We start from the raw sequence: 15,339 nt of genomic DNA, 5'->3' as shown, positions 1-15,339 counted from the left end.
CACAGTTTACTACTTTCACAGCATTGATTCACTTGTTGCTCAGTGGTTTTGTGTTTTCATTACAGTTATGCTACTGGTTTTAAGGAAAGAAAACAGAAAATCTCGCATCAGTTCTTGAATGTTTGCTGGTCTGTGGCCTTTTGACATCTTGCAATAAGGGTGCTTTCCTGACCTGCTTCAGTTCAGGTGAAATCTGTGAGAATGAGTTACCCAGCCTTTCCCTGCTGCCCTTAACCTAAAAAACACATTACGCAAGGGGTATAATGCAGGGCACGCGTGCTCCGTTGTATGCTTGTACCTGCTATGTGACCGGGAGAGTCAGCTCATATCTAGAGCATGTGATGCACGCTACAAGCAGGGCCTGGTGCCTGTGCTCCCATGCATATGTATTATGTTGTCATGTTGACCAAACCCCTCTCCAGTTTTCATGGCAAGGACCTGTTGGATTGTCATGCGGCAGCATGTTTAACCATGTGATGAAAAACTGATTGAAACAGGGAGCAGAGCGCTGTGTCTCACACCGCTGTCACAGTGTGTAATGCGCGATACTTTTCTGTAAGAAACTTCTAGGAGACTGCCTCTAAATTTGTGTGTGTTGCAGTTAAGTCTTAATGCTTTGTAGTTTCCAAGGGTACTGACTTGCTCTGGAAGAGTCCTTCAGACTAGATGCTGCTACGGAGAACTTTGTAACTGAGAGGCTTTGCAGGCTCGTGCTATTCTGGCTGCCTTTGCAGAAGAGACATCACAGCTGGGGAATTCTGAGCATAACAGAAAAACAACAATAGTGTATTTAAAGTACGGTGGGTAGTTATGGGTAAGCTCTGGTATCTCTGCTTGTTTTGCCTGGATTCACAAAGTAAACCCTTCAAGGTCCTGAAGTTGCACATGTTTCTCACGAGACCAGGGAGGTTTTTTTTTTCTCTGCTCTTCTTGAGTTAGTACTGCAGAATTTGTGCAGAACTGTTGATTTGTTTCCATCTGCAAGGCACAGTGCTAAGCTTAACGTATATAGGAGGAAGTTCCAAGTTTATGAGAAAACTGCTGAATTGTCATATGCACTGGAGGCAGGACAAAAAAGGTAATTGAGCTTGAAAATCATTGTTTGGTTTTAGCGTTGTTCTGAACCTAGAAACGTCAAAGCATGAGCTATACTTTCTGCACTTAATTTCATGGATGGTAAATTTAGACCTTGCATGCTTACAAATAGCTTAATATCTTCTAAATTAAGTTTATAAAAACTTAATGCAGTTTATTATAGGTAGTTTAACCTAATTTATAACTCTTACCAGTTTAATTCCATAACCAGATTAAGACATTCTATGAAGTAGGAAGGACAGGGAGGATAGGAAGGTAGCACAGGTATTGTAGCCATTTTATTGAAGCACTTTAGAACCCAGACTTGGCTTTTGAGTGGTGTTTGGCCATTCAGATCTTTTTACCTGTGTATGTGGCTTGTTAATATATAAATTGGCTTGCTAGGTTGGGACGTTTCTTCTGTGAAAAATGCAGTACCTTTAGTTAATCACCAAATGCCACAGACTCTGCTGCCATCTCCTGAGGACAAGAGAAACGATGCATCCTCCTTTGCCACATTAAATCTCTTCTAAAATGGGGAATAATGGGTGATGCTTGAGCCAGAAAAATACTTTTATCCAAGTGGAAATGATTCAGAACTTGAAGAGCCTGCCCATTTGGCAAGCATCAGAAGTGTTCAGACCAATAATCTGAGAAGGCACTAGATATTTTTACCCGCAGGAGGAGGAAAGGACAGGATAAGTCGGATTTTTATATTTGTTTGGGAATTGATAAGAGAGAAGTGCAGATGCTCCTTGCATCCCTTCTGCTCAAAGTGAGGCAGTCGGTGTCAGGATTACTTTCTATTCCCTGCTGAAAGAGGGGAAGGGAAGAAGTGACCGATGTGGGAGTTTTAAAGCAACAAAACTTTGTTGGGAGGGAGATTTGAGGTGAGGAAGCGGGGTGGGGAAGAGAGAAACAGCCTATGCGTAGAAGAGTTGCTGGTTACTTGGAGGCTTTTGGACTTGAAGACCTGGGAGCGGAGAAGCACGGCACTGAAATGGGGTAACTGTATTTATGTCAAAGCATATTGAATTAATTCATTATGGGAAGGAAATGAAACAAGGCTTTCTCAAAAATAGAGCCAAACCCATTTCCACAACACTGTCACTAGGTGACTAAGATTAAGATATTTGAATTTTCCTGGGGGCAGAGTAATTTTTTTTTTAATGGATTGAAAATACCACGCTGCATGGTAAGATCTTGATGCATGAAGTGCTTCCTGAGCTCACTTGGCCTTCCTTCTCCCTCTCTTCATTCTTTTCCAGGCTCCATGTGATTTTTGGCCCTTAGCAGACTAGAACCTCGATCCCTGAAAAAAGTTCCCATTTCCACCATCTGACCATTGTATTTTTCCTCTCTTGAGAGTATGGGGTGAGACCCAGGGCAGCAATTTAAGGCTTGTGAAAGTTTTCTCTACGTGGCGCTTGGAATTTCTTGTCAGTAAAGATCACAAATTAGGTTGAAAATTGCAATTAAAGGAGATTTGTTTGGTTTTTAATAAGTAGCTCTTTAGCACAAATTTTTATTTGAGAACAATTCATTCTTACTCAAAACTGGGAAAAGAAAAGGGAGAAAAAATAGCTTTTTGTGCTTGACAAGTTAGGTGCTTGCAATCACTGTTGCCTTAGAAGTATTTGAAGGTAGGCGCATAAAACTGATAGCACGTTGTGTTAATTTTTCACAGTATGTTCTTTATATAATGCATTATTTGAGCACCTCAAAAAAACATCAACCCTGGGACTGAAATGTGAAGTATAGGCAGGAGACCCATAATGACCTGTCATTTTTTCTTTGCTAATCTAATGGACGCAGGCATTTGTAAAAAAAGGTGACTTACAGAAATTGTTTGTGTGAAGCACATAAATGCCTTTCTTCTGATATGTCAATTCTATAGCCTCTTACCTAAGTAAAAGCAGTGCCTTTGAGCTATATAGATTTACATAAATAAGGCACTTTGTGAACCCAGCATCACTTCTGTTTTGAATTTGAAGGTAAGCCTCTGTTCTTGCCTGAGGATCACCAGGTACTTCATGAACATTAATTAGCAAAGGTTCGTGATCTCCTGGGAGGCAAGTAAGGGTTATAATTGTTTTATGTGGGGACACTGAGGGTTATGAAAGGGCGTGGTAACTTGTAAGATGTCTCAGGGTATTGGTAATGGAGACAAAGCTAATTTTGAGCTAAATTGTTTCAAACTGGAAAAGTACTTCTGCTTTGCAGTCATGATTCAAAATCTGCATGTTCTTGTGAGCTTACTTGACTAATAAGGAAAAGTGGTTAGACCAGCAATGGAGAGTTAGGATTTCTGGCAGCTCTTTATCGCTGTATGATCACAGGCAAGTTGTTTCCTCTTTCACCTGACTTTGATGCACCTGGGATAGGCAGATATATCTAAGCCTTTACCTTGTGAGGTGCTGTGAAGCAACGAAGTGCTACAGGCTACCAAGTGACGTATGTACGGCTGCTTTTCTGTTCTAGACCAGCAACATTTATTTATGGTATTTCAGAGTTTGAAAATCCTGTCAGCTGGGCACTGTGATCCCTGCTCTTTGTATCCAGCTGCAGAATCAGATAGCTTTTCATTTTCTTGGGAATCTTTATTTTTATTTGACACTTGTTGAAAGGACCTCACTGTCTTCCCTTGCACTTGCATATTCAGACAGCTGAGATGCTTCGTGATTGTACTGCTTCTTTAGCTTTAGGGTTGTCTTTTTGTTTTGAGATCAGAGCTGAGTCTAGATTTGAGGTCTAGTACAACTCTCAAATAACAGGTTTCAGCTGGCAAAAGTATGAGGCTATTATAGCATAACTTTGCTTCTTGCACGTGAAGACCAGCCAGTCTTTTGTACAATGGTCAGGTTTTCTAGGTTGAAGCAGAGCAAATTACCCAAATATAATAAAGAAACCTTGACTGTAATGTGCTGTGGTTTGGTTTTTTTTTTGTTAGAAAAGAGGGAGGTGAGGAGGGTCTGAAGTACCTCTTGGGGAATTACAATGCAAGCCAGTGAAACCTATTCACACTAAGATCCGTTTGAATCACAAGTCTTGAGTGAAGTCTTCTGTTAATTCTGATTTTAAAATTGCTTCACTTTCTTCTGTACATCACTGTGGCCTTCTACAGTCCAGCACACAGCTGGGGGTAACTTCCAGCAGGGTATCAGGTGTCATGCAAATACATGTGTTCAGTAGTAAGTGGGGCTAAAGAAGATCAGGGGGGCTCAGAAGCAAGTTGGTAAGACTTTTTGCATGCTAGGCTTGTCTTTATCCTTCTGGTTTTCTGACAAGTGAAGCAGAGTAGATTTACAGCCCACAGATCTTCTAGATAATTGAAAACATACCGGTCTGCCCACAAGAACTAGACTAACTTGTGCGCCTAGCAAGACTGCTCATCTGTTTTAGAAACAAAAACAAAAAAAAACCCAACCAAAAAACCAACCTAACCCCAAACACTAGAGAGGCTCTTCTGGCTTTGGAGTTGAATCTAAGCAAAGCCACACCCTTCAGGTCTATAGCTTTCATAGCTCTGGTTTGGTTTTATGTTATGAGTGGATTATCCTGTCTAGACTCCTGCTTTGACTTGGAAGCCAAAATAGGAGCAATAAAGCTAGTTGGCGGCTTAGCGGGTGACAAACCTTCCCTGAATTCCTCTAATTTGTTAGGGCCCTTTTCTCCCCTGTGCTCCCTCTTCTGACTTTTTGACGATACCTCAGTAAGTTTTGCCAGTTGCAGATACAGCTCTGCTAAATTTAGCATGCCAGATGCCTTCAATAAGCCTGAGCCCAGCTATCAGTTACACTGAGATCTGTTTTAGTCAGGCGCATCCCTCTGGGGAGAGACTTGCTCTATTTAAAGTTGAATGAGACTGAGATTCTTACAGCATTAAGAAACCTGGAATTCCCCCTTACATCCTTGATGTTGGTTCTAAACTAGTGTTCAATACTTTATACTCCCTGGGACTGAATTTGTGTTTCGTCTTGAACTGTGACTCTGGAAATTGGCTTTGTCTTGAGCTATCATTCTGTATAGCAGCTCTCCTTCAGTATACATTGAGAGGAAAAAGGCAGCCTTAGCATAAGCTAATGTTTCATTTAGCCTGTGCTACTTCCACTGGTATATAGTTAAGAAGCTATAGGAAAAATAGACAGTGTTCAAATCACAGCCCTGTAGTAGGCTGCAGATAGAGGAATGCAGCTGCAATAGGACTAATTGGATGGCATTTGATCCTAGAAAAAGTGCAAGTGTTTTTTCTAGCAAGTGCTTGAAGGATCCTAGGCCACTGGCATGCAAGAGCAGGAGCATTAATGCTGATGTTCTGGGTATGCATCCAGTTTCAGTAACTGCTGCAAGTTACCTTACTGGTGTCCCACTTCCATCGGGATTTCAGGGATCACTCTTTACTTCCACTCTTACACCACTGAGCAGTGTCACTGTGCTTTCAACGAACAGCAGCCTTATGCACCTTCACTAGTGAAGTCTCAGTGTGTTTTTTTCCTCATTAACCGAGTCACGGTATGTTGCAGTTGTGAGAAATGTCCTAGGATATGACAGGAAAATGCTTCTGGTAGGGACAGGAAAAACTTGCTTACTATTGCCTTGTACAACTGCAGTGTTTGAGTTGCTGTAAGCAGTTTTGGTTAGCCATGTTTAAGGAAATTAACTTTAAACTGAAGGAATGGAAAGAAGAGCTATTATGACAATAGTAGGAATTAAGAACCAGTCTTAAAGGAGGAGGCCAGGAAATTGGCTTTAGTTACAAGAAGGAAAGTATAAAGAGGTCATGGTAGCTCTCTGAAAAAGCATGTGGGATAGGGTGTATTGGTACCCATCAACTACTGAAGCTAATGAGCAATAAGAGACAGCATATGGGTAGAACTTGAGTGCATTTGAAATGGAAATCAGAAGAAAGCCTAGCTATGAGAATAATGGTAGCTTGGGAACAGCCTTGCAATGGAAGATGTTGAAGTGGCTTCAGGGGGCTGGCGTTCCATCTAGGAAAGTGTATGGATTTGTAGGGCACTGTAGTTATAAGAGGCCTGACTTGATGAGCTGAGAGTTCCTCATTCCTCCATATTAAAAATAGTTGCTTGAGATGGGGCAGCTGACTTGGTCCAGAAGCTTTGACACTTAAGGTGAGTACAGTTGACTGTTGTGTGCACTGTGGAGTGCTATTTGATATGTAGGATGCCAGTAATAAGCGTGTATCTTCTTAGGATCATTATTAATATCTATTAATAATAGAATAAAATAATCTGTTAAGGAAGGTCATGTTCCTTCTGGGCACTTCAGGCTCTTTTACACATCTTTATGTTCTCTCATATGCTAATTTGAGCTCATGATTTTTTTCTTTGCAACAGCAGAGGATAGGTATTTCTGGTACAGCCTATACTGAGCTGGAATGCACAGGACTGGCCTGATCAGTCCTTAGCTGGTACAGTAAATTTACCTTACTGATTTGGCTGAGAGGTAACTTGAAGAAGCAGGTCTACTTGTAAATAGCTATTAAAAAACCAACCAAACAAACCAAAACAAACCCCAAAGCTATTTGCACTACTTCAATGAAAAGAAAGGAGTGATCATTTTGTGTCCTTTGTTACAGGTGCTTTATCTTGGATCTTTTGAGGCAAGGGTAGATTAAGTCCTTAAGTTCAAAGTGCATGTTGTATGGTAGATTATAATCTAGGTTTAGCACAAAATCATCTAGACACTGAATGATCCCTGTGCTCCTCTTGCACAGTGCTTCTAGTTTAAACTGGGGTAGGCTGGCACTTCTGCTTGAGAACCGACCAGTTCTGCCTCTGGCAATTTTTTCCTCTTCTTTATGCTGGCAGAAGACTTGTGTGGTGAACCCAATCAGGGGGCTGATGTGGATTAAAACTAAACGTTTCTTTTTTGGCTAGGTTAGTCTGAATTGGGGTTGGTTTGTGCCAGCAAGAGGGTGGAAATGAGTGGCTTGGGGACAGCAAGACTGCTGCTTTCGGCAGCAGTGCCAGCTTTCCTATGTTTTTACTCGAGGCCCTAGTGGCACTTTTGCTGTGATGTCCTCTGGCAAAGTGAAGAACTCTCATGATGTGGGTCTTCCTTTCCATGTCCTCATTTAGTTTACTTATTAAATGTTTTTGTGTGTAATAGATGTGGTGCTGATTTAATCAGCTAGTGCCATACATTAAAGTAATTTATGGTTTGAGTACATGCTATTTAAACAGACATATTTAGCATATTGGTTTATGCTTCCTGCAGTGTTTCTCAAACTTTTTTCATATTACCCTCCAGGATAAATTACTGGCCCTGGTGCAACTCTCGAGCAACGAGGAAACAACTAGTGACAGAGCACAGGAGGCAGGCAGAAGGAGATGGCAGGAGGCAGCAATGAATGTGGCAAGTGGTGAGAGAGAAGGGAGCCCAAGGGCTCTAGGAGATCTGTCAACAGCACCTTTTAGCCACCTACTACTGGAACTTGTTTCTCTGGCCTGATGCCAGCCTCGGAGGTGATGTCTTAGCTCAGCAGCTATGAGCAGCCTTAGACTGCTTCTGCACTTATTTATTTATTCCCTGTCTGAAACCTTCTTGGTGAAGGTTCATCTTCTGGTCATGGTCCCTTTTTCAGCCATCTTGTCCTGGCTGCCTCTGACAATATATCTTTGTGCCGTTGCACTGTCATCATAAATATTCCATAGTAACTGTATTTTAATGCCTGATTTCATGCTTCACTAGTAACTGATTAATTTTAAAATAATATTAGAAAACACACTACAATATGTCAGAGATTTTTGCTCAAGTATAAAGAGGCACTTGCTCTATAACAGCTTTGCTGTGAGTTCATTGTAAGAGTTCATGTTACTGATTTGCTGAAGCTTGGATCTACTGATAGAAAAAAGTATCACCAGGGTTAATGTACTACTAAATCTTCTGGACAAGAGGCCTAGGCTTTCAAGGAACTGAGTGTGAATGTGAGGTTTTTTCTCTTCCCTTACTGACTTCCTACTCTGCAGCTAATCTGATCTAACCGGGCAGTTGAGACCTGCTCCCTTTTGGTTTCCACTCTGATGTAGACTGCAGCAAAAAGAGGCTGCTGAGTCTTCTCTTCATTCGTTGTATGAGATTATTGAGGTCCTCTATTCCAGCAAAACTCTCTCCCAGACACAAATACACCTGGGAACTCACATGCCAGAGTTTTATTCCTACCCTTTGTGAGAAAAGGTAGCAGCAGTGCTGGTTGGGATGAGAGAAACGCACAACTTGCCGTCTGTGTGCCTGAAGAAGCCCTGCCATGCTAGACTGAACAGCTGTGCTAAGCTGGGCATAAAACAAGTATTACAGTTACCCTACCATCTAACAACTTTACTATCATTTGATAGCATGCTTGTTTACAATGGCAATACTTCTGTGGTGTGAGGAGGAGGTCATCCTTGCTAGCTCAGTACTTTATGTTGGAATATAATACCAAAGAGGCGTGCACAAGTGGTGATACATGAAGAAAGGAATCTTAAGAGCAAAAATAATCTAGAAGATGGAAAAGGCTGTGAAACAAAGGGCCAGTGGTGGTAGAAATCATGGAAAGGAGATAGTGCAGACTGTTTCAGCACAATATAGTTGTTTATAGCTAAAACTTTAGAAATGTATGCCATTGCTGTTGCTTGTAGTATGCCTGGGTATCTTGACATGGATGAGATGCAAGAATATGGAGACTGTTGCTTCTTCTGTCATTCGTCAGGTCACTGCTGGAGAACTTTCCAGTTCTAGTGAGCTGTCTCTCAAGAGGTTGCTGTACAACTGGGCGGAGTTCAGGGGCAAACTACAAGGATTTGTAGCATAGTAATTGCCTTTGCAGTGAGCGGGTAAAAGGATAGATGGACATGTTCTGTGTAGTAGGGGGAAGATGACGAGCTGCCTAGAACAAGTTGCAAGCACCCGTACTGGCATGAGATGTTTAACAACAGAGGGCTTTTTAATCTCTTTGGTAAATGTGTGATGAAAGGTTAGACTTGGGAGTCAGCAAAGTTCAATGTGGAAATGCCATCCATTAATTCTAAGTAGTTAGAATAATTAACTGGAACTTGTTAATCTGATGGAGAATTACAAAATCATCAACAGTCCATTTGTTAATGCTAGATGGTTCTCTAATAGGTAGGGCCTCCTTACAAATTGTTTAGCTTCTGTAGAGCTCACTAGGGAGACTGTCTGATCTGTGTCGTACCAGAGAGTGGGCAATGGTGATCCTTGATACCTTTGCAGAACTGAAGACTGCATTCTTTGCTGTAAAAGAAAAAGAGAAAGTGGGTGTGAGGGCAAGTTATGCTTCTTGAAGTAAACATTAAACGCTCCATTCCTGTAGCTTTCTCTGATAGTTTTGCAGGCTGCATGTACAATGCCTAGAAAGCATTGTGTATTTATCACCCATTGTTGGTAATGACAACTAAAACTAATGTGGTATCTGGAGTACTAATAATTTAAGGGGTTTTGAGGTATAATCAAGGTCAGTCAATAAAATAGAGACAGATCATATTACGCATTGTTTGGTACAGTTCTTGAAGAAAAACATTGTTGGTTAGTATCTCCTCTTCTTTTCACTGTATTATGTGAGTTAATTTGGGCTGTTGTGTCTTAGGCATCAACCTATCTGAAAAAACAAGCTGCCTAGGCACAAGAGGCATTGGGGATGGAAAGCAACTATTGCACATTACTACAATGAACTTTGAAGCCTGGCATACAAGAATCTTAGAAAGCTGCCTTTTGGAAAACAGAATTTGACTTTTTTTTTTTTTTTATGGCAAAACTGTGTCTTTACCAATGTTTGAGCAGAAAATAATCTGGTTGCCTGTATGTATTTGGTAAAACAAGGCTGAGATGAACTTAGAGTTGTGTGTGTTTCTAACTCAACATACGTTGGCTTTGTACCTGCCTACATATTCTGGTCACCATTTGGGAAAACATTTTGATTATCTTGGTTTTTTATTTTTCATTCTTGTAGTCCTTGTTACAACTTCTACCTGGACCCAAGAAATTGGCTTGGGGAATATGAACACCTGATTTTTTATTTTTTTTTTCTTTTTTTTTCCTTCTGTATATGTAGTGTTTCTGTCGAGAAGTTAGCCTTAGAAAAGGGAGAAGCTTGGTCTGTTTCTTTTCAATATAACTCAGTGCAGTACTGGTATTTTAAGGTTGTGATTCTGTTCTCAGTCGGCAGGAAGAATGACTTCAGTGATGATCATAATAGATGCGGAAGTCACCTTGACAGTGGCAAACTTGTATATTAACAGGGTTAGTGTGAGTTTGCTGCACACAGTATTGTTGCTTTTTAGAGACAGATGTCTAATAATGACTTAGTCTTTGTCTAAGCATAAGCTTTATATTGATAGATGGTAAAACTAGGGCTGTCTTTGAAGTATGGATAAGGACTTCATTTTCTTGGTCTCTATTTTAGCCACCTGTCCCTCCCATCTTTTTCTTTTCTTTCTTCCCCCCTCCCCCCTGTGATCTTGATGATCAGTGAGGAAATTAATGGGATAAAGTTAAAGCTAATACTCCTACAGAGATTTGTGTTCTGTCTACCACCCAATAAAACCACACATATACTATGGTATGTCAGTGTCTGACTGTATAGTACCAACTGAAATTGGGTTTGGGAGTTAAATCAGCCACCAACAGAAGTCTTAATTGTATGGCTTGAACATTGCAGTTCAGATGTACGTTGAACTGATTATTAGGTGGGACAGTTCTCTAAGCATAAATAAACTGATTTTTGGGATCCTTAGAAATTTTGCAGTGTGTCAGATGTTAAGCATGTTTTGATTTGTTCCAGTAGCCGGATCGAGCTGGGAGATGTGACACCACACAACATTAAGCAGCTGAAGAGGCTAAACCAGGTCATTTTTCCTGTCAGCTACAATGACAAGTTCTACAAGGATGTACTGGAGGTTGGCGAACTAGCCAAATTAGGTACAAATGTTCTTGCCAGTAATTGTGGGCTATGGTGGCAGAAGTGCTCATCATTGCTATCCATAATGGTTTTGAATAGCAGATCCTTCTATTTTGTTGTTTTACATAATGAAAAATAACTGTTTGGGAACCTTGAAAAGCCACAGTCCCAACCTCAGAGGGTTTGTGTTCTAAATAGATTTCATTTTACTGGGAATAGGCATGTTTTCTGTTACAGCAGAAAACTCAAGAGATGTGCACTACCAGCTTTACCTCCTGATGTCATTGTTAGTTGGTTTGGGCTCTAATAAGCCAATCATTCTATCAAAGCATCATTGGCAACTTCACTCAAAGTGCTAGCCACACTCTGATTTTATCTCGATGGGAGAATTAGCAAGAGGGAAGGAGGATACAGGGTGTGAATGAAGGAACTGTACAGTTTGAGACTTGCGACTGATAACACTTTGTTTCCCTCCCTGGCAGCCTATTTCAACGATATTGCAGTGGGAGCAGTGTGCTGTAGGGTGGACCACTCCCAGAACCAGAAGAGGCTGTACATCATGACACTTGGATGCCTGGCACCCTACCGAAGGCTAGGAATAGGTAAGGAGGATCTTTTTGTATCTGAGACATCAAAGAAACCAGATAGCTGTGCAGCCTCCTAAATGCCCTTTCAGAGCTTTAACCAAGAAAGTGCACTTTCAGACTGCTAATTTCTTTGGAAGGGACTTTGGGGAAAAAGTATGATTTATGATGTGCTCTTTTTTTCCTGCTTTTCAGAAATGGACTTTTTGTAGAGCTTTCCAATTCAGGATTTCAGATTATTTTAATTTTAATCACGTTATCATACTGTGATGTAAATACTCTGCTTCCACAGATGTGAAAATTCATGTACAGAGATATGAAATAATTTGTCAGAGGTATGCAGCCAGTATGCAAGTCATGTATAAGTAGAACACAGCATTTCTTCATTGGTTTATCTCTTCACTCTTCCTAATGAGGGGGTTTTTTCTATTTATTTTTATTTTTTTTTATCACTACTGATTATTGCTGCTCCAGGGTAGTACCTGCTTTCTGACTATACTACAATTCGTTCTTTTCTCAATGTTGCAAATCCATAGGCCAGATTAATCAAGACCATACAGTAACCTGTTTGCTTTGACAAACTGGAATGAAAAGATAACTTTATTTTAAATTATTTTACCAGGCCTTTATTAGAAAAACTTAACCAATGCTCTCACTGCTTTATACCTTTTTTTACCTTATTTTGAGGTGAGTTTGAGACCTTGCAGCTAGTATTTAAATAAGCTGCTTTATACCTATGCTTCTGAGGTGTTGTGGTTTTTTTTTCTCCAAAGAAACAATTAATTAAATTTTGTGAGCAGTCAGAAAGATCGTGAAATACTTGTACACCATGTTTATTTGCCTTTCCTAGTTCTCACAAGCTCTGTCATTTTAGCCTACCTAACAGTTAACCTGCCTCTCCTCAAGAAAGCCCTTAGCTAAGTACAGACTTGATTGTGTACTTCTGGTTTTCTTAAGTATCTCTTTACCTTTTGGCAGGAACTAAAATGTTGAATCATGTCTTAAACATCTGTGAAAAAGATGGCACTTTTGACAACATCTATCTGTAAGTAAATGAGTTACACTCATGCATTTTTGGAGACATGATAGAGGCATGTATGGGAGCAAAGGGAGGGAGATTCAAGAGCATTTCTGTTATGTATTTCAGTGGGGTCATGGAACATCTTGTAAGTACTAGCAAGAAAGCTAGGGGTCGTATTCTGGGCTTGTTGTGTGATGCTGAGAAAACCAAAAGCTTGCTTGCTTTAGGAGGGCTTCTGCAAATTTGCTGAATTTGAAAGTAGTTTAGTTACAAAATGATGTTCTGTAGCAGAATTACACTGTATGACTAAAAGGTTTTGTGGAAGAATTTTTTTACCATACAGTGTCATCCCCAGAATGGAAAGTACTGCAGGTCTCATTCAGTAGCAAGGCCCAACTGCTTTTTCCCATTCTTGCACTGTGACAGGTTGGCTGTTTGTGCACCAACACAGTAAACTAGGTCAATGAACTGACCCAGATGGGGAAGAAGCTGGTTTTTGTTTTGTTACTGGGTGTTGGGTTTGGTTTTAGTGTGGGGTTTTTGGGGTCTGGAGTGGGTTTTGTTTTGTTGGTTTGTTTTTTTTTCTTTAAATGAACTGCACTTGGCATGATGCAGACATGAGAATAAGCACAATAAACGGAGTGACTTTCTCCTCAAGCTTAGTCCACCTCTGCCAAGGAGAGATGCAAAGTCTTCCAAGACCTCTACTGTTATAGCTTTGTGCCATGTCTATAAGAGGAACAGGTGTTTTAAAGAGGTGTTTGAGTAAAGCTGCTTTTGGCTTGTATTCCTGCTCTCCTGCCTCAGAAGAAGTGGTAATGAAGTCTCTCTCAGACACCTGCTAGTTGGCACAGGCTTTCCTTTTTGCTTTTGCACTGTGTGCACAGTGAAGGAACAGTGTGCTGTTTTTAATGCAAAAAAGACAAGTCCTTTGTAATCCTTCTTTCTGCTTCCCAGATGCTTTGGGCATAACAAAGTTCTTTTAGCGGCCTGTTGCTTTTATTACTATGTCTGTTGCTTGTGCATCTTCTATCTGAACTACGCAGCTTCGCACACAATTTGATATTGGTGGCTAAATTTGTCATTATTGTAAAGTTTCCTTTTAGCTATTTGGTGTTTATTGGGTTAACACTAAGATCTTTTGTTCTGTTCTGCTGTTGCTTCCAGAGTTGCTTTGGTTCTATGGTTATGCAGCGTGTTGTCATGACAAAGTGATTCATGAGCTTGTGCAGTGTCCACTGAATTTTGGGAGTGTTTAATGAATGCCTTTTGCTGAGCCAAACATCTCTCCCTTTTTTTTTTTTTCCTGGTAGAACTTGTGCAAATAAATATCCTAGTCGCTTAGAATGAAGAACTGATGGCTGTTTGCTTTGGAGGCCTTGAAACTCTTGAAATGTGCTAGCAAGATTTGTAAAACTCTGGGGGAGATAGATAAAAGTGGGAAAGACTTAGTAAGTCCATAGGGTGTCTTTGTGCTGCCATAGCTTTTTGTGAGGGGAGAGGGGTAGTAAGAAATGAGCAAGGAGTTAAAATCCTATCAAACAGCATTACTAGTTTTGTGTTGCAGCGTGTAGGGTTTTTTTTACTCAGACAACTGTTTGGGTCATCTAAGAAGTGTCACTACAGGAAGCTAAAATTGGCTCTACAGTGGAACTTTGTTATGTATTTCCACAAAATATCTGTCACTTACAGATTAAGAAAAATTGAGATTACTGAGCTAGTAATGCTTCAGAGTCTCTCTGCTATTTGTGTTCCTTAAAAGAGCTTTACTGAGGGGAAACATTTCCCACTTCTCAGAATGATTGTTACAGGCCATCCAGGAGCTGTGTGTTAGCTCAGGATTGACTTGGGAAGCCCAAAATTTCCAGTCCTGAACTTACACCATCGTTCCTGTCTCTGTCTGGACAGCTCCTTTTCTTATCTTGTCTTTGATGGTTCTGAGTGTAGAGGCAGACTACTGTACCGCAGAAAGTTCTGACACCTGTCTGTCCTCCTTTCTGTCCCAGGCATGTCCAGATCAGCAATGAGTCTGCAATTGACTTCTACAGAAAATTTGGCTTTGAGATCATTGAGACGAAGAAAAACTACTACAAGAGGATAGAGCCCGCAGATGCTCATGTGCTGCAGAAAAACCTCAAAGCCCCCTGTCTTGGCCAGAATGCAGATGTGCAAAAGACCGACAACTGAACAAAACCCCAACGAACACTTTCTTGCACTTGCTTGTCGCCAAATAAGGAAAGAGAGGCCTCTTGATTTTTCTTTTTCTTTTTTTTTTTTTTTTTTTTTTTTTTTTTTTTTTTTTACTCCACCCCTTCATCCTCTTAAATTTTTTTTTCTTGACCTCTCTCCAACAAAATGTAATGCTTTTTCCAAGGATTGTCCAATCATGTTTGGGGTTAATTTTTTTTTTTTTTTTTTTGAGCTCTCCTTTCTGGTTTTGGTTTGGTTTTGGGGGAGGGAGGGATCTGGCTTTTTTGGGTTTTGTTTTGCTTTTTTTTTTTTTTTTTTTTTTTCTGAGGGTGGGAAAAGGTGTGCAGATCTCTTTTTGAGTTGTGGAGGGCTTGAGCAGGTCATCCTGATGACAAGTTTCCTTCAACATTATCTCTTTCAGTAAGCAGAATGTAAATCCAATGGGGGGAAAAAAGGAAAAGCAATATCTTGTCCTTTGACTCCTACATTATTGTGTTTTTTATAACCTACAGGGTACTTTACTCCCCCCCCCCCCCCCCCCTCTTGTTTTC

General features: G+C 40.5%; 1 protein-coding gene and 1 long non-coding RNA gene across 2 annotated transcripts in view; one reads left to right on the top strand and one right to left on the bottom strand.

Moving 5' to 3' along the window:
- Positions 1 to 1,996: 1,996 nt before the first annotated feature.
- On the top strand, positions 1,997 to 15,314 carry NAA50 (N-alpha-acetyltransferase 50, NatE catalytic subunit). The gene is made up of 5 exons (XM_035894539.1): positions 1,997 to 2,079; positions 10,877 to 11,013; positions 11,476 to 11,595; positions 12,556 to 12,622; positions 14,605 to 15,314. Exons 1-5 carry the CDS (start codon positions 2,000 to 2,002, stop codon positions 14,783 to 14,785), a joined length of 585 nt encoding a protein of 194 aa, XP_035750432.1. The 5' UTR covers positions 1,997 to 1,999; the 3' UTR covers positions 14,786 to 15,314.
- LOC118452313 overlaps positions 8,600 to 15,339 on the bottom strand; it is a 14,674-nt gene continuing 7,934 nt past the window's right edge. The window contains exon 3 of the long non-coding RNA XR_004842055.1: positions 8,600 to 9,330. This is a non-coding gene — a long non-coding RNA (uncharacterized LOC118452313). The remainder of the gene's footprint in view (positions 9,331 to 15,339) is intronic.

This window comes from Egretta garzetta, unplaced genomic scaffold, assembly GCF_000687185.1.
Source record: "Egretta garzetta isolate BGI_Z169 unplaced genomic scaffold, ASM68718v1 scaffold85, whole genome shotgun sequence".
Lineage (NCBI taxonomy): Eukaryota > Metazoa > Chordata > Aves > Pelecaniformes > Ardeidae > Egretta > Egretta garzetta.
The sequence above is the reverse complement of the archived record's forward strand: the minus strand, read 5'-3'. Positions and strand labels throughout refer to the sequence as shown.

Coding starts and splice junctions, on each gene's coding strand:
- NAA50 (XM_035894539.1), top strand. CDS start 2,000: ATGCGTAGAAGAGTTGCTGGTTACTTGGAGGCTTTTGGACTTGAAGAC. Junction 2,080..10,876: donor AAGCACGGCACTGAAATGGG/GTAACTGTATTT, acceptor GATTTGTTCCAG/TAGCCGGATCGAGCTGGGAG. Junction 11,014..11,475: donor TGGCGAACTAGCCAAATTAG/GTACAAATGTTC, acceptor CCTCCCTGGCAG/CCTATTTCAACGATATTGCA.